The following is a 26,293-nucleotide window of genomic DNA, read 5'->3' as shown; positions in this document are numbered from 1 at the left end:
TAGTCTTCAGATGCTATTGCTGATTTACAAAGCAGATCAGTCCAGGTCTTAGTACATCTTCTGTGATAATATTGGGTGTTGCTTTTCTGTCTGTGTCAAGTCTGTTGCGATGAGTTGGGTTAAGGGGTTTTGGAAGGAATGGTGCCACCTTCTGCCCTGTGCCTGCCCCTCTTCATGGCCGTGATCCTGCAGCCAGACCCTGCGGGTGATCTCCTGTGCCACAGTGTCCTACAAAATGGCTCGGAAACGGAGCTGCCAGGGTGTGTTTGCAAGACAGCGGTGCGGTGGTTAATTCCCACACCATTCTCTCCGTTTATCTTGGGCTGTTTTCCTGAGGTCCTACTCCTAGCCAACCAATTCCTCTGCAATCGGAAAGGAACAATTTCACTTGCTTATTTTCCACAAGCCGCCTTCCCTTCTTCCCTGCTGAGCCTGTGGGTTTGCCTGGGCCGCTGTCAGGGTGTCCCAGGCAGTTGGATTCTCAGGTTGTTTCGTTTTGATTTCAAAAGGAGGGTGAACTTCTCCCTCTTCAGATTGATCTGTTTGCTTTTGAGCAAAGTCTCGATAGTTTGATCTTCCAATCTGCCCTGCCTCTGGGGTTATGGACACAAAGAAAAACGGTTGCGGGGCAAGGACAGGGGTGAGCATGGAGCACTGTTTGGGTCCTGGTGTGTTCCTATCCTGTGCAGTAGTAGTTGAGTGCAAGCAGCTCATGGTGCAAGGATGAATCCCTGGATGTCGCAGCGAGAAGTGGGCTCTAGCATGAGTGGTTGGAGTGCTTCGACCTGTCTGTCACAAGCTTTTTGGTTTTGCACTGTTTGTGTCTGCAGCTGTGATCAGATTATGTGCATCCTCATCTTGGATTGTAAATAGGCTATGGGAAAGCCTCCAGCTTACTCGGTAGCTTTGTTCCAGTAAACCAGGCTTGCCTGTGCGCTGTTTGCCCAGTGACTGCAAGGGGCATTACAGATTGTAATTGCTTCACAGCTTCCCTGGGAAAGGATAGATGGAGGAGGTAACACACAGGGCAGGCAGGCTCTGGTGCGGTAATCCTGTTGGAACCATCACAGCACAGTGGCTGCTGACAAGGCTGTGCTGAGGTGTAAGGCTGGGTGGCTGCAGAGCAGAGCGAGGGCCTCGTGGAGGAAGCTGTGCTTGTCTGAGTGTGCCCAGATAGCTTTTTCCCCAGAAGTCAGGGCACTGGGAATGTGCTGGCAAGGCTGAGGTGCCCTCCTGTTCTCTCTAATGCATTTCATGCTTGTTTCCTCTGTGCCTCTGCTCCATGCCTTGCCTTTTTGTTTTCCTTTTTAAAAGGCAGAAAGTCTCCTTTGATCACCTGATCTGCTTGACTGTAAAACACGATTCTTCAATGTGGCAGCCTTCGCTGACAGTGCATGCCACTCGGTGTTTGTGATGGTGCCTTAACACACACGGGTGACATACCTGATTTAGCAAGGTAGATCTGATTTAGTTGAGCACTGGTGGGCCTACTGCATGTGTGGCTGGAGACAGCGACGGCAGCTTAGTCTGGGAGACTGGATGGACCATGAAGGAGTGATGCTCTTGCTTGGGAACATTGTCCCTATCTAGGTTAGAACTGAACCTGTGCCTCAGTGTGGCATTGCCAAAGTCCTCATCCATTTGAGGTAAAACTGGTCCCTGCAGATCTTTTGGTCCTTCGGGAGAGGAGGCTGGGGGTATCTCATCTTTCCTTCTGTTGAAATCAGTATTTTCTTACTGCTTTAGTCCTCCTTTTAAAGACAGCTGGATCATAGAATTGCTTAGGTTGGAAAAGACCTTTGAGATCAAGTCCAACCATTAACCCAGCATGGCCAAGCCCACCACTGATGCGTGTCCCTAACCACCACATCTGCACAGCTTTTAAATACCTCCCAGAATGGTGACTCCACCACCACCTCCTCAGGCAGCCTTTTCCAGTGCTTGACAACTCTTTCAGTGAAGAAATTTTTCCTAATATCCAATCTAAACTTCCACTGGCACAACTTGAAGCTGTTTCCTCTTTTCCTATAGCTTCTTATTTGGAAAAAGACACCGACCCCCGCCTCACTACAGCCCCCTTTCAGGTAGTTATAGAGAGTGAGGAGGTCCCCCTGAGCCTCCTTTTCTCCAGGCTGAAGAATCCCAGTTCCCTCATGAAATGTTTTATATCAAAATAATTGTCAGCACTTTGCAGAATTTTGCAGTGTTGGGGCAGTTGCAGTCTTCCAGGCCGGGCTGGCTGCTGCCAGGCCCTGTATGGCAAGCTTTGTGATGGGAAGCTCAGTAGTTTGCTTGTCCTTTGCTAAAAAGTGAATAATCGAGGTCTCCAGTTCAGCTGCACAACAGCAAAGAGCATATAGGTGGAGGAGAAGAAACTGCAGGGTTTCCCTCTTTCTGTCTTGCCCCCGAGTTTCTGCCTGTGCCTCTGCTTTGTTCCTTCTACAGCATCTCGGTTGCACCAGCATCTCTGCTCGTGTGAAGAAGCAGAAGAGCAGCATGGAAAATAGAGCAAGTCAGCGTGGGCCAGCCGGGAGTGGCATTTGACGGAATGGTGAACTGGGTCAGAAGAAATAGCAGAGCTGTGAATTCAGCAATTTTCATCCTTTACATCAGGAGAAGAGAGGGAAAAAAAAAAAAAAAAAGGCGCCTTGGTTTCCCATCCCCCTTGTTGGGAAGGGGTTAGATCTCAGACTGTTGCTTAGGGCCTTGTGGGGCCTGAGCTGTGGGGAAAAGGCTGATATAAATCTCCTTCAAGTCTGTGCTTTTGCCAGTTGTCAGGATGAGTACAGTGTATTTGGTACAGCAATGAGTCTCCACAGCATTGAATTTTTAGTCTTTGCTTCGTTTCTGGGGCAGTCCTTTACCTTAATCATTGTGTCCTGCAGATGGAAAATCAGATGAGGAAGGTCCCTCTTTGTTACTTTTTTAGCGCTTCGTTTTAGGGACAATTGCCAGTTTATATTGTTACATTTATGAGAACCGAGAACTAGTACCGTGGTGTTGTGCCGACACTTCTGTTTGCAGGGGCAGCCTTTCTAGGAAGGAAAGTGTGTGTAAAGTGCCTGTCTTAACAAGTGATCACAGAAAGACTTCTTTCCCCTCCAACATCGTGTACCAGTCCTGCTATAAAGTTTATTGACTATGCGGAATCTCGGCGCAATTCACCAGCGTGCTGGGGTCTGTTCCTAACATCAAAGCCTTCCTTCACCAACCCTTTGTTTGGGTGATAGTCCCCAGGAAAAATGGTTCTCCCCCTGGAGCTCTTGAGGTGGATGTGGCTGGGGCTGTCTGCCACAGTTCCTCAGCCAACCGTGAGCCAGAGGGCTGTGGAGAGGCCGGCTAATTGTAAAAGATCCTGGGAAGCGTGAGGTTGGAAGGGGCACGGGAGGTGACCTAATTCTGCCCCTGGCTCGGAGCAGTGCTGGCATTGACACGGGGTTGTGCAAGGGTTTGCTGATGGCATTTTCTCTAGCTGGGTTGGAGTCCGCTGAGAAGAAAGCATGCCATTTCCCCGGCCACGTGCCCTGTTTTGGGAATGGTGGCCCCTGTCTGTTGGTCATATTGATCACCTTCCGCTTTGGAAAGCGGCAGTACTAGGATTTGGGCCAGTGTCGGAGAGCTGGCCCCACGCTCGTGGTGAGGGTGCCCCTTTTCCCATCCAGGGGTGGGCGATAGTAGGGAGTCCCTGCTCAGACTCTCCCTGGAAGCTTTATTCCGAGAAAGCGGGCTCGAGAAAAGAGCTTGACCCAAGGAAGGAGGGCTGGAAGCAGGCGTGGGGCCTCTAACATGACCAGCTCATGGTGGGTGCCTTGTCCTCCACCCTGCGTCCCTGTGCTTAATGCTCTGGTTAGCTGGAGCCGGGTGCTGCGCAGCGGTGGCTCTGCTGAGCTGCCTGTCCACCGCGTCAGTCACTGAGGTCCATCCAACTACTGCGACAGTGGTCATGGCACTTGTCATAGCACCTTGTGACAGTTGTAGGTGACCACAGCCTGTAACCAATCCAGAACCAGGAGGAAAACTTCCTCTAATGTATTACCAAGTAAAGGAAAATAAATCATAAAATTCCATCTGAAGTTTGAAGGAAACCTTTTTTTTTTCCTAATTTTGTATTGCAGTTAGCCCAAGACATTTTTTTTTTTTTCCTTCCCCCTCTGTGAAGTTGTTTCAGTTGGTAAATGTGCTTAACCCATGCTCTCCTGGATCCGTGTGCAGTGCTGCTGGTCAGGTACAGGGGAGGTCCTTGCACTTGTTCTGATGGCAGACGATAAACAGGAACAGTCGATAGCACATCCAGTTTGCTGATGGCCTTGGTTTTGTAGCTTTGTCAGACTGAGCATCTGCCAGCTAACGCATCCAGGTGCTTGGGATTTACAGGACACTTTATACCACCCTCTCTTCTACGTTGTCTTCCAAAGGAGGAGGATGAAGCCCAAAAAGGTTACGGAGTTTGGGTATTGGTTTGTTAGGTTTTTAAAAACAGAATTTTGACAACTTCCAAGGTTTTTTGGTGTGGTTTGGATAGTATCTCACTGTCTGCCTTGTTGTCAGGTTCCTCTTAACACAAACAGTTCACGTTCTTGTAGTGTCCAGTGAAGTTAGGACCAAATAGAAGCACAAAAGAAAGCATGGTCTTTTGCATGGAGATACAGTAGCAGGCAGCGCTTTGGCCTCTACCTTGTATTTGATGCTCAAATGTTGCTCTCGTGTGGAGGAACCAACAACCTGAGAGTAGCTTTCTGTCCCCTGCCTTTGGGGAAAACTGTTAAAATAGATGATGTTCTTTAACTGTTAGGAAATTATGCATCTGACTTCATTGAATGGAAAATTAGCTCTGCTGGAGGTAATTTTAGTAGCTGGTTCGTTTTACTTCTGGGGAATCGGCATCTGACGGATGAGGGAGGTGGTCCCTTGCTAGGTTGCTTATATCCCTGGGGGTTTTACAGGCTGGTTACTGTTGCCAAAGCACTTAGGGTTTCCCTGATGAAAGTGCAGAGTATTGCTGCTGTTATCGTGATGCAAAAATAACAGACCTCGTAAAATTTTCAGGGCCTTCCTTACAAAAGACTTAATTGTGCAGAGAGGGTTGGCAATATTTATTTGCATGCAATTTCCTGCCCCAGGGAGCTTGAGATTGTGGCAGACAAAGGACAGATGAAGGGTTGGAGAAGGGACGTGAACATGCAGGCGATTGATCGAGGTGACGCTTGGCACACATCATGCTGAGGCCACGAGTTCTGTAGCGTTTCTTCTTCTTCCTTTCCCATGCTGGTTCGTTTACTTATTGCCTTGTTTTGTGCTTTACTGCACGTACCATGTAGCTTAATAATGTGTTGCCGTTCTCCGTTCCTAGCCCCTACCAAGGTCTTGTCACCCTCCTTTCTGGCAGAAGGGAGACTTTAAAGATTGTTCTTGCAGGTTGTGTTCCTACTAAGTGCTCCTTTTCTGCAAGTTCGTCTCTTTAACTTGGTCACAGGGTACAGTTAGTGTCTTTGTAAAAAATTCCAACTTGACAGTGGTTAAATGTAGTTATTTTGCATAGGTCTCTGAAGATGTGACTTAACTGGGGAGGTGTTTTAAAGGGAAGAGCCTTCTGTTTCTGGATGTGAATGAAAAGAGCATTTGACTTCGCTGTTATTTCTTAGGTAAACAAAAGCATAATGCTCTTTCAGCCAGAACTGGGGAGCGTTTGTTTGTCTTTAGCCCACAAGTGTGTTGTGGAGGTAAATTGGGGGAAGAACTGCAAGCCAGGCAGGCAGCTGGGTATCTCGAGCGTCGCACCTTGTTCTCGGATGACACGTTGGCAGCAGTTTAGCGGTGATGGTAGCAGAGTAATCTTTGCATGGTGTGTTTCAGCAGATGCATGCTGTGAACCATGAGAAACTCACTTTGTCCAGCAGTTCTGATTTCACACGCGTTAAACATCAACTCGTAAAAAATCATCTCTCCAGGCTACATGTTGAGGCTGTAATGTGCGAAGCAGCATTGGAGTCAGACTACTAAAGCCTGAAGTTAAGATTGTGATTTGTAGGAGAGGAGAGATGGCCATGATATTTCTGATGCTCAGTTTGGCCCTCTGACCCTTAAGACCACGTTACAGCCATATCTCTGCCTTTTGTTGCTGGATCCCTCACATCAAATTCGTGCAGTCTTGTGGGCTGGGTTGGGGCTGCGCTGCTGGGCTGGATGGGGTTGGCTTTGTCTGAAAGCCTCAGCACAACTGCAGCAGCGTCATGCCACACTCGGAAAGTTAAAAGCATATTGGGAGTTGTCTCTGATAGCAGCATCAATCTGCATAATAACAATGGTCTTCTCATTTTGCTTCCACAGAAATGGAATCTGTTTGGAATTTGCAGAAGCAAGGTAAGGATGTTGGAAAGAATAAATAAACCAAATTGCTTGGTTGAGATGGGCGATGGGGGTGGATTATTTTGGTGTCTGGGAGGTGCCTGTGTTTAGTTCTTCAGTGCCTGCTGTTTGTAGTCTGACTTTACCTGGGTTTTGGATTGCTAAAATACAGGACAGTAAGCTTTACCTTAATGGTGGGGTGTTCAGAGAGAAGCAGAGTCTCTAAAAGAGCAATAAAAACAGTGTCAAGCTAGATTGAATGAGTCTTCCCTGTGTGTATACAAAATGGCTTTCTATTTCTGGTGTTGAGTGTCACACCCAAGAAAAACTTTTAAATTCTGGTGTATTCTCACACGTCACCTGTGAAGGCGTTCTGTGTTAGCTTGTGGGAAGAGTGGTGCTTGGAGACTCGGGTGCTGCTGCCCGGGGTTGCAAAGCACTGATCCTGCTCTGCTGGAGTTGGCCAGGGCTCCCGAGTGCATCTGCAGGAGGTGGTATCGCTGGGGGTCCTAAGGAAAAGTCTGGTGACGGCTAATTACTTCTCAGATCTCTTGGGAATGTCTTCAGCCACGGGTCCTGAAGGCAGCTTGTCGAAAACTTAGGATTTTGCTTTCTTTCCAGATCCCAAAAGGATAATCACTTATGATGAAGCCATGGATCGCCCGGATCAATGAAGGTAGCAAGACGAGACTGCCTGTTATAACCTTTCTGCAGCATTTGTGCTGTTCATGGGGGACAAAAGGCTTTTATGCTCCTTCTAAATCTTCAGTGCAGCAGAGGAACCATAACTAGAATCACAGGATAATATATACAAATATATATATAGTTATTTAAAAATGGCAACTGAAAGTAATTAGACTTCTTAAGGAATCTGAAAATTTATTTCAACGAGACTACACACGTGATTATTTAATCTCCGGTACTGAATAGATTTTTTTCGTTTTTTCGTTTTGTTTTTGTTTAAAGAGTGAATGCAAGTGATTAACGAATACAGACTCGATTTACAAGCCCGGTTCTAAAGTTCCTGCTGTCATCTACATGGGCAGCAGCAACCCACTGGAGAGGCATTTCCACTTGACAAGGTTTCTGTTTCTTGTTCTGTGACTGTAGTGACACACTAATCACAGGGAAATCAGGATGATTCACTATCCTTCATCTCCCCTTTCCCTTCCACCCGCCCCCTATTTGTTGGGTTTTTTTTTTTTCTCTGTTTTGTTTTCCATTGAATGCTGGAGAAACGCCTTGAAGTTTGCAGAGTTTCTTTTATTTTTTTTCCAGAGAAGTATAATCCGCATGTTTTGTCAGGAGTAAAGCAGCAATCCTATGCTGGGGATATTGTCTTAAAGCATCGTTCTTCTGGGGGAAAGATGGTTATACTGCAGTTCTAGGATGCATGGTGAAGTCACACAGTTGACCTGGCTCCGGTTACACATTGGACTATTGCAACTGAAGAGTTATTTTGTTTTAAGAGACAACATGCAAAAATAAGCAATCTGTTTAGGCATTTAATATGGAAAATAATCAACAACAAAAAAAACACTGTTCCCACAGTTTAATGCCATTGCATTACTGGGAGGGGAAAAAAAAAAAAAAAGGCAAAACAACTTCTGCTTTCAACTGTAGGTGCTTCATATTTGCTCTGTCTGTCTCCTAACACTAAATGTGCCGGATTTTTTTCCCATTTTCATTGGAAAACTGAAGAGGAATTGAGTTCTGCTAATTCTCACCCTTCTTGAATTATTTTTTTCTCTTAAAAAAAAAAAAAGAAAAAAAATTTAAAAAAAAAGAAAAAAAAAAAAGAAAAATGGGAATTTGAATCCTTTTCAATTTGTCCATAGAACGCCAATGGCTGGGCTTCCCGCACCTGCCCGTTGGAAATGCTCTTTTATATTTTAATGCACTCTGTGTATTTCCGGGCTCTGCTTCTAACTATCTCTTAATAAAAATATATTTTATTACAAAAATGGAGGACTTAGGAATGAAAATAATAATTTAAAAATTAAAAAAAAAAAATCCCAAGGAAAGGAAAGCTTGCTAGCAGTGGTAGAGAAGGCTGAGCAGACTGCAGGCTCCAGCTGTGTAACCCGCTCTGTCCCATTGCAGCTTGTGTAGCGTGTCCAAATCGTCTTGGGGTTGGGTAGTTTTTCTGGGTTTTTATAAAAGTTAGAAAGTTCACAGGGTCCAGTGCAAGAGTGAGCAACGAATAAAGCAAAAATGGGTTTCCTGACATGCCCAATGCTCATTGTGGGTGTTTGTGGCCAAATACTGGTTCAGGTATGTCTGGGTATCAAGGTCAGCAGTGGTTGGTGTGTCCTAAAATTAGACTGGACCCTATGGGGCATTACAGGAAGCAGATAAGCCCAAAACTGTTGCCTACCCCTTGTGCTTAGATTTATCCACTTTTCTTTCTTTCTTTCTTTTTTTTTTTTGTTAACTAGGAGTATGTAGCATGCATTTTTTAATTTTTTTATTCTTTTAATGAGATTGTTCCTAAATGAGACACTTAAGTTCAGGGTGGGACAATGAAACTTAATTCTGTACCTTTTGTAAGATTGCTAGCTTTCTGTCACGCTTAGTTTTAGAAGTTTGACTATGGATTGCCTACTCCATTTTATGTATAAAATACTATATAGTATAATACTGTAGTGTAATACTATATAGTAAATCATGTATTGTATCAGTCCAGGTTCAGAAATGTGTGGTTGGCCAGTCACAAATAGTTCTGTTTCACCTATAAACTGTACCACCTTTACAGGTGTGTGTAACTTTCAGATGTATAACATGTTTACAGATGTGTCCGACATCTAGTCCTCTGACGTTCCTATTTTTAATTCTGTTGAGTCTCCCAACTGCTTGCCAAAAGTTGGAATCACCTCTGGCTCTGCTGTGGAAGAGCTGGGGCGTTCCTGAGCTTTAAAGTGTTGAACAAACTGGACAGTGGGACGGGGAAAATTAAGGTGGAAGAAATGTGCTTTTTTGGGGGGTTTTGTTATTATTTCCAAAAAGTTGAAGGCTAATAGCAAAGTTTCCAGTTTGTTTTTACTGGCTTTAAGGCTCTGCTGTGTATTTATTTGCCTTGTGTAGTCACTTGTCGCCTTAAGGGCTGGGTTCCATTAAAAAAAAAAAAAAAAAAAAAAAAAGACAAAAAGAAAAAAAAAAAGAAGAAAAAAAGACAAAACCAAACCCTGTTTTGCGTACCTGGGGTCTGTGCTGTCCTGGTACCTCTGCCCCCAGATGTGCTGTCAGGCGCGGCGATGCGGAAGCTGAGCAGCAATAACCTGTGCTGAATCTGACCCTGTGCGTTTAGAAAGATCCAAGTCTTGCTGAATATTTGAGGATGCTCCTCTTGGCCTAGTCCAATCTGTCTTCTAAATAGCGAAAGAAGTGCTGAAAGAAACACGGTTCAGGCGATGGGTTGGGTTGGGTTTTTTTCCCCCCAGTGTTTGTCCCTGCTGCTTTGCCTGGCTGTGCCTGGCCCGTGCTGGCGGGACCCATCCAAACACCCTCTGCAGCTTCTCTGCTGTATTTCTGCCCATCCTCTGTTCAAATGTCTGTCTGTCTCCATGAGCTCCACCGTGTGTGCTCAGCACTAAGCAGTTAGGAAATCCCCTCTGAGCTCCTGTAGCTCTGGCTTGCTGGCATTTCTGGGATAGACTATTGCCTAGAGCCAGGCAGGACCGTGGAAGAAACTTCCTCGTGCTGTCGTGTAACTCACCCTGTTGCTGTCTGCAGTCCTCCCGAAGTCCTCACACAATTCTTTACTGAGCACTTATTAAAAATATCTTAAGATTTAATCTGTTTTCTGATTATTTTTGTGTAAACTTCTAAAAAAAAAAAAAAGAGAAAAAAAAAAACCTGAAATTGAGCTGTGACTAATTTAGCACATTTAAATAATTCTAAGGTGTTACTGATAAGTCTCATGTTTTGTTTTTGTTTGACTCAGAATATTAGTACTGTAGCATAAACCAAATACAGCCCGGGAAGGGGTGCAGCAGCCTTTTCTCCCGGGTCTGCACCCAAGGGTGTCTGCGTGCGAGGGGGTGAGGAACTGGCGGTGCGTGTGCGAGCATCTTATTTGCGTAAGGAGAGTGAGCGTGTATTTATTTGTGCCATTGTTTTCATTACACTGAGTAAGTTTTAAAACAAAAACCCTTAAATACATGTAGTATTGGAAAGTGGCACCAAGGGTAAGATCACGACCTATTTTTTTATTAGCTATGAAGATATTAATTCAGGTTAAGGCTTCTCTCCCATTTCTGTTCCCGTTGTGGGTCCGATGAGTCCCTTTCCTCCGGTTCTCTTGCCAGGCTGTTTATTGGAGTAAGGATTTCTGCACGGGCAGGGGCTGTCTCCTTTCTTCTCTGGTCTTTCCCCACTGCTGCTCCTCTGCCGGCGGGTCCTGTCGGTGTCTCTTGTACAGGGTCTGGTGTAACATGGCCGGAGTGCGTACCACCGGCCAGATCCAGCACAGGATCTGCTTTCTCTTTAGTGGATCAGGGAGTGTGCCATCCACTCCAAGAGATGATGTAAAAGTTGCTCCGTGCTCCCATCTCAGTGACGGTGGTTTGGGGACCTTCGGCCTCTCTGCTTCCTCCCACTCCACCTGTCTGGTGGGTTGGCAACACGATGGCTTTCAAGGTTTGGTTGGCGTTTGTGTTTGGTTTAAACCCACCTCAGTTGTCTGTTTAGTTGTTGGAAGTCTCTTTAACAACGTGGGTAGCTCCAGGGCGTGGATTCTGTCGCTAACCCACTTCAAACCATCGCCCTTTCTAACTGTAAATCCCACTGTTTGCCTTCCGTAGCTGCTGTGAACTTCTTTGAAACGTGGGGGGAAAGAAAGGCCAATTCTCATCAGGCTGCGAGTATGCCAGCTATTCGGCAGCTGGGAGCGGCTGGCGGGGTGAATCGCCTAGCTAAATCGAAAGGAAAATCACTTCCTGCTAGGAGAAAGAAAATGGAAAAAAAAGAGGTGGAAGTTGTCCTCTCAGTTGCGTGTGTAATTAGTGCTCTTCAACAGTGTTGCCGTAGCACGATAGCATCCTTTCCAGAAGTGGCCGGTGGGTGACCTCAGGGACATCTGGGAGCGATGGCATTCACAGTGTTTTGGAACTGCTGGTAGTTTTTCTGTGCGTTCAGTTTTTGCTCTTTGTTCAGCATTTTCAGTAAATTGCTATGGTGTCCGAAGTTTTCAGGAGTCTCGTCCCTAGAAGATTTTTCTGTATGTACGTCCATAGTGATTTGTTTTTCTTACAGAGGCTGTTTACAGGGGAGATGGTCGAGGTTGGGAGGGGAGAGAACAAGGCTACACCTCATTTAAAGCTGCTACACATTTTCACACCGGTGCGTAAGGCAGGAGGAGGGCTGGGGCTGGAGGAGCCACTAGCGTGGTAGAGTAGCCGAAGAAGATGGAGTAATTCTAGCCTTGGTCACTGCAGGAGCATTTTTTCCATGCAAAGAAGCCCTTGTGCCAGCAGTTGAGAAGCAAGAACCTGGGCTGGTGCGAAGGAGCAGAAGATCTTGGTCTGCGCTGCCTTCCAGAGACTGCAGAGCTTTAGACATTTGCACAGTACGTGTTACACCACAGGGTAAGGCTGCCTGCCTTGTATCCCGCTCGAGATCCTCCGAGGTGGCACCGAGGTGGTGGGTGTCCGGGGAGGTACAGGAGAGCTCGGCGGTGGCCTTGGCACGAGACCCTCGGAGTCACGCTGCTGGGGGTGTCGGGCCACGCTCTGTCCTGGGGCGGGAGCAACAGTCGTCGTACCTGTGCTTTCCCCGGGGGATGCTGAGCTGTATTTATCTTGACTGTTAATCAAGAAAGCTTCGTATAACGCGTCCAGAGCTCTAAAGCCATTTTGTAAGATAGCAGTATCCCTTTTCTACAGCCTTATTAATGAGTAGAGTATCTTTAAAAAGAAGAAAAAAAACCAGTTCGTTTCTTTCTGTGGTATGAAACTTGTGTACTGCGAACATATGAACATTTAGCAAAAACACAACTTAGAGTTTTCTAAAAAAAAAACAACAAAAAAACAACAAAAAAACCCAACCTGTCTGCTTTCCATATGGTCTTTCCTCAGGTGCTAACTAAGGGTTCCAAAAACGGATACTGCTTTAGGAGTTTCTGCTTTATATTTTTTTGCTTAGGTGGTGTAAAGAGATTTTAACAAGAATGTTTTTTTAATGTAAATAAGATTGTGTCTTTAATTTTTTGTTTTATCTCCTTTTTGTCTATATTGAATAGTCTAATTTTCATTTTATCCTTTTGAGAAGGACCCTCTTAGACCTTCCCTGAAGACATTTCATTAAGTGTTGCTGCATTTAAGAACGATTCTACAACTGTTCATTGTCTTGGATTAATGCTGCTGCTGCTATAAGTAACCCTGAAAATCAAGAATGTGTGATGCACTTTTTTTTTTTTTTTTTTTTTTGACATGACCATATAGTTCCTCTGCGGATAGTTGAACCCTCCTGTAACACAGCCACTAACTCTGCGAGTAGTGTAGGAACTGGGGGAGCCGAGGTGTAGGAGAGGGCTGTACCTGATTTTGGTGCTGACCTACGGGAATTTCTATGCAAACGCAAGCAAAGGAGAACTCTTTTAACTTGAGAGAACACTGTGCATTTTTTATTTTTTATTTTTTTTTCTCTTCTTCCTTTTCTCAAGCTGCTATTGTGAGGGCAGTGCAAATCCCTGAGGTTTTCAACTTCTCCTTCCTCCATGGCTAGTCGGGTGCGATGCCTGAGTAACTCATAAGGTAGAAAAATCTCAATCAGCTGTTGTCTCGTCTCCAGTTTTCATATTTTTGTTTTCTGTTTGAATCTGTCTATGGAAGGAAATTGCTCATCTCTGCAAAAAGACCTTTTTAATGCTTTATCTCATTGTGAAGTTAACCAGCAGTATTAAAGATTGCATGGCCCGCTTCCTGCCCATGCCCCCGCTGGGATGCTGGGGAGTGGTCAGTGCCCAGAATTGGATGTTTTCCAAGAAAAAAACAAGGCCAGGCCACCTCTCCAGCCAAAACGTGCCAGCTGGGGTGTGAAAGCCCACAGCTTAGTAGTGGAGGGACGCCTCGCTGCATCGAGGGGCTGCAGTGGGATGGGCAGGTCCAGAACCTCTCGTCTTCATGGGTCACAGCTGGGCTGGCACAGGGGGCTGCGTGCCCTCAGCGAGGGGTTTACTGGAGAAAAAAAGGGAATTGGTATTTCTAGAAGATCCTTTAGGAAGAATAAACAGTACCTCTGTAAAAGTGAGGGAAGAGTAAGGAAGGTCTAAAGCTGTGTAGGAAAAACGCTTGGGAATTACATCTGCCTGGAAAATCGTATGTAAATACCATAGGCCAGAACTCTCTGCCTGTTTAATGAGTTTATTCAGCATCCATTTCTTTTTGGCCAGCGTTTGCTCTTTTACACACACGTGTGTGTGTGTGTACATCTGACTAAATGTGCCTTGCGTGTGTGCTTAGTCTTGCCGAGGAGAGTTTGTGGTGCTGCGTGAGCTGCTGGGACGCGCTGTGGGCTGGCCAGGCTCCCGGCTGGCAGCACGATGACCGTGCCCCATCTACAGTCGAGGGTTCGGGACTGTCCCGGTGACCCATCGGATCAAAAGGAGACTTGGGCTTGAGCCTGCCTATAGTGGCTGGCTTACAGTTTGGGGATGATGTCCCGTGGGGTGGCACCTTCCCCGTCCTAACACGAGCCATTTGCTGTGACTTTGGAGGGGAGAGAAAGAGAAGCTGCTTTGCTGTTCTCCTGCAGACAAAAATAAACGTTGCCGTGCTTTGTCTGCAAAGCCAAAACACGTGAAGGTCTGGAACCGGCTTTGCTCTGGAGCTGGGGCTCTCTGTGGCACCGGGGATCCCGTCACCCAGGGCATTCATTCCCTTCCAGGTTGTGGTTCTTGTTACTGTGGGGGTTTTCAGGTTTTTGTTGGGTTTGTTGGGTTTTTTTTTTGTAAAGGACAAGTAAACACGCCTTGCTTCAAGTTAACAAAATAGAAATGCTTATGTTTGCAGTCAGTGACTCAGAATACGAAGCTGTGCAATTCTTGTTTCTTCATCTCTCTCCCGACTCACTCACCCCAATGTGCGATTTCTGTCCGAGTCTTTCTGTACTTCTGCCACTGTAAATGTGAAAGCTTGCTTGCATTATTTTCTAGAAATGCATTTTGCACACTCGGGTTTCGCTGAAGCTCCGTGAAAAGGTTAGTTTGAAGCAGATGAATAAAGCTATGCACATGTTTTGAAAGTTTAATTTGTGTCTCATTACCAGAAGTGACTTATCTGCCCTCTTTTGCATTCCTGTGCTGTCATTGCCTGCATTATCTTCACCATCTCGGAGGGTATGATGTAAGGTGACAGTTCTTTGCTGACAGCTGTAGCAGAAAACTGGCGCTTCTTGATTTTTTTAGTAGCCTCTCTCTCCTTTGCTTTCTCTGTATCTCTCTGTATAGCTATATAAATATATATATTATTTTTTTATTTTAAAGAGCCTACTTTAGTAATTGAATTGGAGGGAGCGAGGTGTGCTGGCTTGTGTTTCAGCTACACTTCGTACCGTCGGATGAACGAGTGCCCTTTTATTCTCTGGTCGAGAGCGTGGCGGTGGTACCCGCCAGCATCCTGCCGGGTGTGCGGGCGGTGATGAGGACAGGGAGCGCGTGGCTTGGCCCCACATGAAGCAGCTTTGAGGAGGGGATGGAGATCAGTCTGCTGCGACGCAGGCTGGTGGCGTGGGCAAACTTGAGGCTTCTAATGACAAAATTACCTGAAGAGGAACCCTACTGTTGTGTATTCCCACTGTGAGGCGGGAGGGACAGGCTTCCTCGCCGTCCCCGCTGCGGGTGCTGTGGTCCATGGCCCGCTGGAGCGAAGGGTGGGCTCCCTCTGGTCTCTGGGGCGAGAGCTTTATTTCGGTTTTGTTTTCATGAGTTGGTGCGTTGGATTGCAGGTACCACCTTTGGAAACTCGTTGCTTAGCCCAGAGCCTTTGTGCAGGAGAGTCAGGGTTTTGTGTCGGGAGAAGGACGCTGACAGCTTTCTCCTCGTGTTCCCTTCGCCGTGGCAGAAATTTGTACTAACTTGACAGCTTTTTTTCATACAGAACAGGGCTGCTTTTCTATCTACCATCACACGTGTACTTACACACCTTCAGCGGCGTGCGAGCCCCTGAAGGTCCTCAACTTGTTTACTGGGGGGACGGATGCCCCTCTCTCCCCCTCCCCTGACTATTTCAGTGTTAAGGGCGGTGCGAAACACAACCGCGCGCTTCGACTGCGGGCTGGGGTGGGAGAGGTCCCGCCAGGGCCCTCTCCTCTCCTGCCACCCCCCGCCTCCGCCGTCGATAAGTTCTCATTTCGTTCGGTTTCCTGGTGTGTATTAAAATCGCCGTGAGGGGTTGTGCTCTACCTGCTCAGGAGCTGAATTACCTCTGACCTGCGGAGAGGGGCAGCCCCTCTTTGTGTCGATGTTGTAGTGTGTGACCACACGAATCGGTAAAGGTAGTCTTTGTTTCCTTCTCCCTTTCCCGGTATTTCCGATTAGGTTAATGCACTCTGTGTGCCCAGCTGGAAAAGTGTAGGCGTTTTCCCAGTCGTGAGAGGGTGGCTAGAAGAGTTAGTGTAATACCTGCTGTAGCTGTGTCTGGCACAGCCCCTTGCGCTGGTATGGGTGATGTCACGGACTGTAAGGATAGGTAATGTCCATGAGCTGTAATGGCATGATGTATCTTTACCAATGATGTCATACTTCACACTAAATGTTTTAAAAAAAAAAAAAGTTACCTGAAATTTTGTTTATTCTGCACCAACAGGTCTTCAAAATTTATCCAAATTTTATTATTTTATCAGGAAAAAAAAATTTGTGTAGATCGAATACGTTAAGACAGACAATAAGTGATGTAAATTGTTGAATAAAAATTTTAAAGTTTGTGGGTGTCAGTGTGACTTTCTTTTTTGCGCTCACAGGGAGCATCCCTTGGCCCCGGGGATGCTGTATGGCTGATGACTCAACTGTCAGCCCCTTCAGCCTGGCAGCGCTGGCCACAGAGCCCACGAGCAGCACGGCACGGGTGGCTGTGTGGACACGAGTGGCTGTGTGGACATGGGTACCCAGTGCCAGCGCGGCTCAGGGGGACAGGGGGTCCGGAGTGCGGTGTCCTTTACTAAGGAGGGCAAGGAGGGGAGGAAGCCACGCAGCTGCGGAGCTGCAGCAAGCGGGGCTTTGGCTGCTGGGTTTGTGTGTGCAACAATCAGGGGATGAACTTGCCTTAGCATGAGCCCCACTGGGCTTCAGTCCCGCTTAAAACAGGCTGGGAAGACTCTGGTCCCCACTACTGGTATGGGGATGTGTGACCTTAGTCCCAAACACACAACAGCAAACACCCACCAGACTCGTTTATCTTTTTCTTTCAGTCACATTTATTGGCAATTGTGGCAGTTGGTACCATTTGGGAGTGTTGTTCCCTAAGCAGTTGCAGTACAAGAAGGGGTGGTTATTTCAGGAGGGGAGTATTAGCACCAAAAGGGAGCCGGTGAGCTTTAGAAACCTTGCACAGGTGTACTGGAAAGTGGAGAGCTACTGCTGGACACGCCTGATGGATTGGATCTGGGAGGTCTGGGCATGCGAACCCCACTCTCTCCAGTGCTTGTAGTCTCCTCCGTGGTGGTCGGACTCCAGGACATACTGGTAGCCACGGTACCCAGGGTATTGGTAGCAAACCCAGCTGGAAGAAAAGGAATGGTCAGGTGGCCAGTAAGGGGCACAAGAGGTAAGCACGGGGGTTACGGGATGTCCCCCCTCTGGCTGTGGTGGCACAGCGATGGCAGCGGTTTGTCCCTGCTGCTCATGGTCCTTTGCCCATCACTTACGCGCCGCACTGGATCTTCATGGAGCCCACTTCGTTGTTGGCCCAGCCCATGGCCTGCAGCGAGGGGTAGTCATCGCCAATCTCCCACTGGCGGCCGATGAAGTTGTCTTTCTCAAAGACAGTGATCTTGGATTCCTTGTGATTCTGAGGGGGGGGGGGGGGAAGAGCAGGGGGTGAGGGGGAGGCAGCACTCCCTCCCTGGCATGGATGGGGATGGTGGGTGGGCAATGACCATCCCTCCCTATGGCATTGCTCAGAGGGTTTCCTGGAGAGGGAGGCGTTCACACCCTGGGCTTTATATTTACTTCAGAGGGGGCTGGTTTTCCCAAAGCCCAGACTGGTGGAGGTGCTCAACAGGGTGCTGCTGGGCCAAGATGAGGCAGGGGTTGGCTTGGGAGGTGTCAGTGACACTATGCCACAGCTACCATCTCAGGCTGGCTGCCCCCCAGCTCTGGTCACGTACAGCTGGCCTAGAAGTTCCCTTAAAAGTTCCAGAAAACAGGGCAGAAAGACCAAATCCTGCTGGAGGGGGGGGGTGGGGGGCAGAGCTGAGCCCACCCCAAGGAGCCTCTGCCACCCGCAGAGCCCTTGGCAGACTGTTTGTCCTCCCTAACCTCACTCCCTTGGCCTGGTGCTGTTGCCTGGGACATTTTAATGGGATCAGAGACGTGACGGCTCGGTGGGAGCCAGGCCACTCACAGCGGAGCAGACGGGGCGGAAGGACATCAGGCGCTCGATGTGGTAGGCATTGCTGCCGCTCCAGGCGTCCCAGCGTGGGTACTCTCCCCTCTCCAGGATGAACTGCTGCCCGCAGAAGCCGGTGTGTTCGTAACCGACCCAGCTGCAAAAACAGAGCAAGGGCTGCCAGGGCTTCCTGTGGCAGCTCCGGGCCCCCTGCTCGGGGCTGGCACCGGGGCACGGGTGTAGGTGTGAGGAGGAGGTCGGGTCTGGCCTCTGCCCACAGCTCGGGAGGAAAGGAAGCAGTGCTGGATGTGGGCAGGGAACCTGGGGAGCGTGGAACCGCATCTGGTGCCTGGAAGGCAGCCCGCACGGCAGCACTGGCATCCCCAGCTGCAGCAGGTGATGGGGTCCCTCCCGCCAGGGGCCCAGCCTGCGAGGGTGGCTCGCTTTCCCCTAACCGCTCTGTGGTTATTTACACTGATCGGCATTGTGTTAGGGTGCCACGGAACATCCCAGCTGCCCTTCTCTCCCAAAGGCCTTATTTCTTGCTTGCTTCCCAACTACAACCTGGCACAGCTGGAAAGACCTGAGTTCCTGTGCCCAAACCAGGCAGAACACATCTGGCTCTGGGCAGGGCAGGGACCCGCCACCTTTCCCCTTTCTGCATCCCCCTTTTGCTGAAAACAAAGGAGACGTGAGTGGGATGCCTCCACCCTGCCTGTCCCCAGGGTGGGGACCTCTCCTGGGCATGTCCCCGTACAGAGAGCAGGGACAGGGGCAGCCGCAGCCGAGCGGGGAGGCAGAGGCTGGGCTGGGGGCTGGAAGGCAGATGGCACAGGCTGTGCAGCCCACGGACCCCCTGCTTAGGGTGCACGCAGGGTGCTGAGGGGCACGCCGAGCCGGGGGGGGGGGGTCAAGGGCCTGTTGCCACTGACTCAAACTGAGCCCCAGCCCCACGTCCCGCAGCCAGCCTGCCCCCGTGCAAGGTGAACAGCCTGATTAGGAACATGTCAACTGGAGCAGTGAGCTGATTACGGCGCGAGCACGCATGCCGCTATAATCCCATTAGCATTACAAACCCTAAATATAGCAGCGCAAATCTATCTTGTCTGCTTCCCCCGCCCCAGCAGGATGCTTGCCACAGGGACCGCTCCTTACACACAGTGTCTCGGAGTAGCTCGGGAGAGGTCTTGCCTGTGCCAGGGAAGATTCCCGTGCACGCGGAGAAGCCCGGCTCTGCTCCCTACCCCTGCCAGCGAGCGGGCAGCCCAGCGCAGGCTGTGGAAGGCTGCACTCTGGCCCTGGGGAGCTGCACAGTGCAGCGCTGGGCTCAGGGTAAGAAAGGTGGTTCTCTAGGCACGGTGCTTCGTGGGGTTACAGGGCGGGATGGGGACCAAGCTGAGCTCAAGAGCTGCTCAATGAGCACTGATCTTCATTGCATCCTTGGTCACCATCCCTGAGGGGCACCAGCGAGCTCCAAACCTGGCTGCTCCAAGACTATGGGAGGCAGTTTTGGATGATGCTAGAGGTGTTGCCACTGTCCTCTGGCCCTCTGTCTGTGTCAGTGCTGCCCAAGGCTGGCTGCTCTACCCTGGCAGGGTGGCATCCCCCACGCCTGGCTTCCCCTGGCTGCAGTGCTTGGGCGGAGTGAGGACAAACAGCCCTGCTCCACGCTTAGGCACCCCTCGCCATGCCAGCCCACCTGGGAAAGCATCCCCACCACTGGCAGCCGGGTACTCACGCTCCACACTCCACCTTCAGGGAGCGGATGTTGTCGAAGCCGCACTCCATGATGTTTGGACAGGCTGAAGTGAATTCCATCCTCTTGCCCTGGAAGTTTTCTTGGTCATAGACGGTGATCTGGAACGGAGAGCGAGCTGCCAAGTTGGGAACTGCCCAGCAGTGGCACCAAGCGATTCAGCGCCTCTTTGAGACGGAGGGTTGCGCTCCGTCCGTCCGGGGAAGAGCCGGCAGAGGCTGCACTGGGCACCCCTCTGGGCTGGGGCACGGCCCCGCACACCTCTGTGTGTCCCTGCACTGCTGGCCCCACGGCGCCCTGCCTTGGTGTCGGGGGAGCCGCATGCCGGCCCCCGCTCCGCTCTCCTGCTCACCCCTGTGGAGATCAGTTCCCGGGGTAGCGGTGCTGTCTGGAGAGAGGAGCGGAGCTGTTCTGGGACGGGTGGGTGGCAGGGCTGTGGCTGGCGGTTCTCCCGGCCTCTGCTCCGAACGCTCTAGGGCAAAGAGGATTAACGGGGGAAAGGGCAACAGGGAACTCCCCGGGGGGCTGCGGCTGATGCTCTCCTCTTCGGCGGGGTGCGCCCTGCTTGCGCACACGCTGCTTCTCTCCCTCTCAGCTCCCTCCTCGGGCTGTGTCCCCGGAGCTATTGCCAGACCCCTCAGGGCTGCTCACCTCCTGGCTCTGCGGTGCCCACCGACCCCTTTGCAGCCCTCGTGCCTGGCTGGCCCCTGCCAGCCCTGCCTGCCTGCACTGACAGGGGAGGGCGAATAACAGCGTGTGGCTTTCGGGGACTGCTGTAACTGCCTGGCACGGGACGACTGGTAAGAGCAGGGCATGGCTGGCCAGGGTGCTGCAAAGGGACTTATGAAAACACCTAGGAGGTGTTTGAGGAGGCGGGAGGCAAGTTCCCATGGGCAGAGGACAGGGGAGCCTGGCTTCCTGTGCTTCCCCCTGCCTCACAGCTCGCTGTGCAGCTTTCCTGGTCCCGGAGAACTGGCTTTGCCCCTCTCCCTGTCCCCCACCTGCACACAGGGAAAGGCGAGATATGAGGGGTGTGAGGACATACCTTCCATGGGCCCATGGGGACAGGCAGAGGGTTTGTCTGAGCCATCTTTGCTGCTGGTACGGTGTCTGGAGAAGGAAGAAAAAGCCGTTTGCGCCAGAGCACACCCCTGTGCATCCCTGCTGCCTGCTCATGGAGCCAGGGGACAGCTCTGTGCCCACTGCCCGTGGTGCCTGTTGAAAGGCAGTTGCCCTGCTGCTGGGGATGAGCCACACCAGTCACAGCAAGACCCTCTTGCTAGCTGCAGGATGGGGTGGAGGGCATGGCAGGGGGCTCTGGGACACATCCAAAGCAGGGTGCTCCCTTCTCGCCGCCCCAGTACCCCTTCCCTCCTCCCGGCCATGGCATGGAGCCTGCATGCCTGCCGGGGATGGTGCCTGGCTCCTCTTTCTCATTCCCCGAGGCCAGGCCATTGCTAGGAAAAAGACTGCTGAGAGCCATAGCGGGAAGCTGCGGCAGGGAGCACCAGCTGCCATGTGCCTGGCAGTGTCCAAGAGACCCGCCTGCTCCTCTCTCCGTGCCCTGGCACCCCAGCTGTGCCTCCAGCTAATGGTGGGAGATGCCAGCCAGCATGCCGTGCTGGGGCCCAGGGCCAGGTGGGTGCCAGGGGTGGGCTGCCCGGCGGTAAGAGGGGCTCTCAGCCACCCCAGCTGCCAGCAGGGACGTGTGAGCCTGTCTTTTGCCATGGGAAATGGCAACGATCCCTCTGGGTGTCTTTTGCCACCAGGCAGGAGGAAGGATGTCTGCCCGGCCAGCCGGAGGCAGCAGGAGTGAGTAGGGGGCGAGGTGGGAGAGGTGCGATCGGTCCCAGGACTCACCTAGCTCAGGCGGTTACTGCTGCTTCGCCCATGTAATGTTTGCCTACTTCAGCGGCTCAGCTTTTATAGGGTGCTGCTGGCCGGGAGCCGGTGCCAGCGTTTGCAGAGCCGTCAGCACAATGCTTGCTCTGGCATTGTCCCGCTGATCCCCGGAGATTTCAGCTGCTCATCCCCATGGTCTGAGCCACATTCTTAGGGAAAAAGAAAAAAAAAATTTGATAATAAAAAAAAAAAATAATCGGGGCGGCTGTTTGCACAGATAATCTTGGGCACAAATGACTCAACGGTTTGACTGCTCTGGCATTTTCCAGGGGCAATGCACCGCGCCGTCACGGGGCGAGTGCGGGGGCTGGCCCGGCCTTGGTGTGGGCTGGCATGGTGGGGATGGCGCAGCGACCCCCCGGTGAGACCCCGTGGGTGGTGGGCTCGGCTGTGTGTCTACTGGGCGCCACCATTGCCTTGCTCTGCCGGCCACGGTGGGTCCCTGCCTCCATGTGGGTGCGGATACCCTCCTCCAACCATGGCCCCGTGGCAGGCAAGGGGAGCTGCGAGGCTGCTCCTCCCCACTTGGAGGGAGCCGGTGTGGGGCCTCCCTTTCGCTGGCCCAGCAGCCATGGCCCCGAGGCCACCCTGAGCCCCGGTGCTCGCCCCCCAGCCCGACACAGCATGGCCACCGCCCTGGGCCCATGCCCAGCGGTGGAGCCGCCATGGGCCTGCGAGGCCTCAGGCCTGCGGTAACCATGGCAACGAGGCACCCCTAGGCCTCAGGCCTCACGGTAACTATGGCAACCAGGCCCAGCTCCCCCATACCCACCAGGGCTCCCTCGGAGCCCTGGTGGGGCGGGCACCATAGGCCTCAGGGTGTCATGGCGGGCGCAGGCCTGGGCCCTTGGGGGTCACGAGGCGAGCGTGGCGGCGCGGGCTGCTGCCTCAGCGCATGGCTGCCGGCACAATGCACCGCCCGCGTCTGACTGCCCCTTTTGTCTCCCTGCTGGGCAGCCGGCACAAAACAAAGCGCCCCGTCAGCGCTGCCTGCGGCACGGCCTGGCGCCCAGCCCAGGGGACCTTGGCGGGGCTGTGCTGCAGCGATGGCACCCTCCCAGCCCAGCCCGAGGGGGCCCAGCGGGGTCCTGGGGGACCCCTCCTGTGGCCACGGCTGCACCAGGGCGGGGGGAAGCCAGGGGGTGGGGGGCTGTGGGTGCTGCGCTGGAGCCTGGGTGCTCTGCGGGAATGGGGATGGCAAAGCTGGGAGGGGGGTGTCACTGGGAAGCAGAGCTGTGAGGCTGCACCCCAAAGGCTGGACACCAGCTCCTGGGGTGGTCCGTACTGCCACATCCCAGCAAATGTTGGGTCAGGGAAGGGGAGCAACAGGGCCACCTGCCCTCCGCGGGGCTCCCCAAATGTGGGGCTGGCGGTGGGAACACTCCGTAAATGCTCAGGGCACCCCCGCTGCGCACCCTGCCCCGTCACCCCTGGCTGCAAGGGGGAGGCCAGGCTGCAGCTCGGCCCCGCTCCCTGCAGCCCCTCGGGCATGCCCCGGCCATGGCTCCGCGGAGGCTTTGCCAGGAGCCCGGTGCCACTAGAGGGAGAGCTCACCCCGAGCAGCCCGGGCCGCGGCCGGCGCATGCGGGTGTGCAGCGTGTGCGGGGGCTGGACGGCGCCGCGCACCTCCTGCACCCCACGCCGCCACCCGGCTCCCCCTGCCAAGGGAAAACGCTGGCTCTGCCTGAAAACCACCCCAGGGCAAAGCCCGGAGCTGGCAGCCACCCCAGGCAGGAGCAGGGTGGGGGCAAAGCCCCTCCGTGTCAGGCATGACCAGGGACAGGTCACCCTGGGCAGAGAGCAGGACCCCAGGGTAGGGCCTGGGCTGCCGTGGGCTCCTCACCTTCTCTCCCAGCTCACACCGAGCACTGCTGGCAGGGCAGGAGCCCACACACCCCCCGGCAGGGACCTGGGGGGGCCGGGGGCAAGCGCCTGGGGAGCCACTGCTGTGACGATGCTGGCGGGTCCATGGGTTGTCCGGAACAACTGGTTTTTCTAGATCCCAGAGACTATAAAAAAGCAGTGACCTACTTAGGAAACCCTGTGGTGCTGTGAAACAGATGCTTCCCCTTCCAGCCCAGCTCAGGGCCCTTGCTGCTCTAGCCAGCCATCTGCATCTGCCAGGGGCACCCCAAAATGCTGCTGGCACCGGAGCTTTTTTCCCTGGAAAGCTCAGGGTGACAGGGAAACTTTTCCGTGAATGTGGGGTTTGCTGGTGCCTGTGAAACACCGTGCCAGGGGAGAGCTGCTCAGGGCAGCCCAGCCCTAGGAGAGGAGGCTGGAGAGGGCGGATGGGATCTTGTGGGCACAGGCACCTGCCCGCCTTGCTGGGACGCACAGAGGTGGTTAGCCCTGGGAGGTAGCAGGAGGCTGGCCCCGCTGGGTGGCTGCTCATGGCAGGGCTGTGTGAGACACCAGGAACCTTGTGGTGTCCCACGGCTTGGTGGTTCCAACCGGCATCAGCCCTGCCACTGCCTGCCCAGCGCGATAAGGAAGCAGGAGCTGCCGCAGGCTGTAACCAGCTGTTCATCCGCCTGTGCCGGAGAGGCAGGGCAGAGGTACAGTTGCACGACGTGTCCCTTTGCCACCACAGCTGGGAAACCCACCTGGCAGCCAGGCCAGGGCTCTGCCTCCCCTCCAGTTCACCCATCCCCGTCCCTGCTCTCCAGATGGCTGCGGCTCCCTGTGCTTGGCACCACGTGCCTGGGACAAAGGAAAGCATGACAAAAGCAGGTGGCTGTGCTCACTGCCGCCGTCCTCTGCTGCTGCAGGGGCTGCATCTCCTCTACTGCTGCGTCCCTCGGCCCAGGGCCAAGTGCAGGGCCCCTTGCACAGCTGCCAGCTTGCTCTTGCCATGCTCTTGCACACCCGTGCTGCTCTGCTGCTACATCAGGGCTGTGCCCTGGGTATGTGCTATGGCTGAAAATCACACCCAGCCTTACCGCTGTGAGGGAACAGGGCTTGCGACCCCCAGGCACGGGTGTCCCAAGAGTGGGGGTGAAGCTGGTGGGGCTCCCAGTGCTCATGGGGGTGGTGCTTGCCGGTGCCGAGCTGCTCTGTGCTGAGGGCTGGACAGAGGGGACCTTTCCCCCATGCATGGCAAGGCTCAGCCTCCGGCTGGTGTGCAACCCAGCACTGCTGCGCTGCAAGGCAAGGTGGCGAGGCTGCAGCCGCAGGGAGGACCAGAGTCCCCCTCGCCCTGCCACGCTCACAGCTCCATTGCAGAAGAGCCAGGCGCACCCACTCAGCCCCCGACAGACAGCTGCAGGGATTTGGAGTGAGCACTCTGGGGTGCCCCAGGGCAGCGCAGGAGTGAGAGGTGGCAGGGGCAGTGCTGGGGGCAGACCCCTGTCCCCACAAGTCCCTCTCTCCATCCTGAGCTTTCCAGCAGAGGCTAAGCACTCCCTGAGAAGTGCTATTGGAATGAGCTCGTGGATGCCCGTCTCTGGGGTCCAGCTTCCCCAAGCCCTGCTCCAGCTTCCCCAGGGCTGCTGGGCCATCCACGTCCCACGAAGGGCCCAGGGGTGGCCCAGCTGCTCCCACGTCTGATAGCAAGGGCAGCTGGCCCAGCACAGACTGCAGGGCTTGTCCTGAAACCATCCGTCCCCAGGGCAGTTGCCACCGGCCTCCTGCTGTTGGTGGCCAGGGGTGGCCCATAGGGCTTTAGCTGATCTGATGGACCCTGATGCGACATCCCGAAGCTGGACACGAGTGGAAGGGGTGTAACATAGGCTCTGTGGTGCTCGCTGCTGGGCGCACTGAAGGATGCTCATCATTCATCACGTGCCATCTCCCAGCCAAGGCAGCCAGGCACCATCCTGAGCAGTCTGGTTCCTGCAGGCTTGCAGCCCTCCCTGGGGACAGGCGGTATGGGGACAACTGTCGGCAGCAAAATGGCTCTGCAGGTGGCTCTGCCATGTCCTGCTTTGTATTCCCCAGGCTCAGCATGGCCAGCGGGGACTGGCCACCTTGCTCTGGCAGCCCCTCCCTGTGCCTGATCCCCTACAAGGGGAACCCCAGCAGTGTGTGTGTGTGCGCACTGGTGCAATGCATGGGGGTGTGCGTGCACTGGTGTGAGCACACGACATGCATGTTTTCCAGCAAGTGTGTGGCATTGCATGGCAAGGACCAGCGTGCATGCATTGCAGGGGTGTGCCGGAGGGACTGCACATTGCTGTGCATGCACTGGGGGTGTGAGCATGCTACGTGTGTGTGCAGCTGTGCAAAAGCAGGTGTGCACGTGTGCTGCGGGGTTTCTGAGCAGGGAGGTGCGCTGCAGGGCGCGGGGGGGGGGGGTGCCACAGCCGTGCATCGCCGGGGGGCACCCTGGGGCGGGGGGGTGGCAGCGGGCGGGTGCGTGTGCCTGCTGTGCACAGGGGGTGCTCATCGCAGCGCCTGAGTGTTCCTGGGTGGGCAGGACACCGCCGTACAGGGCCGTACCGTGCCGTGCCGTTCTGTTCCGTTCCAGGCTGTGCCGAACCGAACCGTGCCCTACTGAGCCATGCCTTGCTGTGCCGAGCCGAGCCGTGCCGTGCCGTGCCGTGCCGAGCCGAGCCGTGCCGTGCCGTGCCGTGCCGAGCCGAGCCGAGCCGTGCCGTGCCGTGCCGAGCCGAGCCGTGCCGAGCCGAGCCGAGCCGAGCCGAGCCGTGCCGAGCCGAGCCGAGCCGTGCCGTGCCGTGCCGAGCCGAGCCGAGCCGAGCGGCGCGCGCAGAGCCGGCAGTGCCCGCCCCGGTGCGGAGCTGCCCCG

The 26,293-nt window shown here is 53.0% G+C and overlaps 2 protein-coding genes across 3 annotated transcripts in view; one reads left to right on the top strand and one right to left on the bottom strand.

The window, feature by feature from the left end:
• The window catches only part of NUFIP2 (nuclear FMR1 interacting protein 2), a 36,825-nt gene extending 27,433 nt beyond the window's left edge, over nt 1-9,392 (top strand). For both annotated transcript variants that reach the window (XM_027806400.2, XM_055717955.1), the window contains 2 exons: nt 6,328-6,360; nt 6,967-9,392. In XM_027806400.2, coding sequence (XP_027662201.1) covers nt 6,328-6,360; nt 6,967-7,019 — 86 coding nt within the window. In that variant the 3' untranslated portion in view covers nt 7,020-9,392. The remainder of the gene's footprint in view (nt 1-6,327; nt 6,361-6,966) is intronic.
• A 7,339-nt stretch (nt 9,393-16,731) lies between these two features.
• CRYBA1 (crystallin beta A1) lies at nt 16,732-26,240 on the bottom strand. The gene is given in 9 exon segments (XM_055700923.1): nt 16,732-17,060; nt 17,206-17,348; nt 17,904-18,045; nt 19,627-19,745; nt 19,997-20,116; nt 20,690-20,754; nt 21,505-21,517; nt 21,519-21,695; nt 25,987-26,240. Coding segments are annotated over 8 exon segments (768 nt in total). The 5' UTR covers nt 21,537-21,695; nt 25,987-26,240; the 3' UTR covers nt 16,732-16,912.
• Between the last annotated feature and the right edge of the window lie 53 nt (nt 26,241-26,293).

The sequence above is a fragment of the Falco cherrug genome, chromosome 1, assembly GCF_023634085.1.
Source record: "Falco cherrug isolate bFalChe1 chromosome 1, bFalChe1.pri, whole genome shotgun sequence".
NCBI classification, from domain to species: domain Eukaryota; kingdom Metazoa; phylum Chordata; class Aves; order Falconiformes; family Falconidae; genus Falco; species Falco cherrug.
Note: the sequence above shows the minus strand (reverse complement) of the source record. Positions and strands in the feature narration are given on the sequence as shown.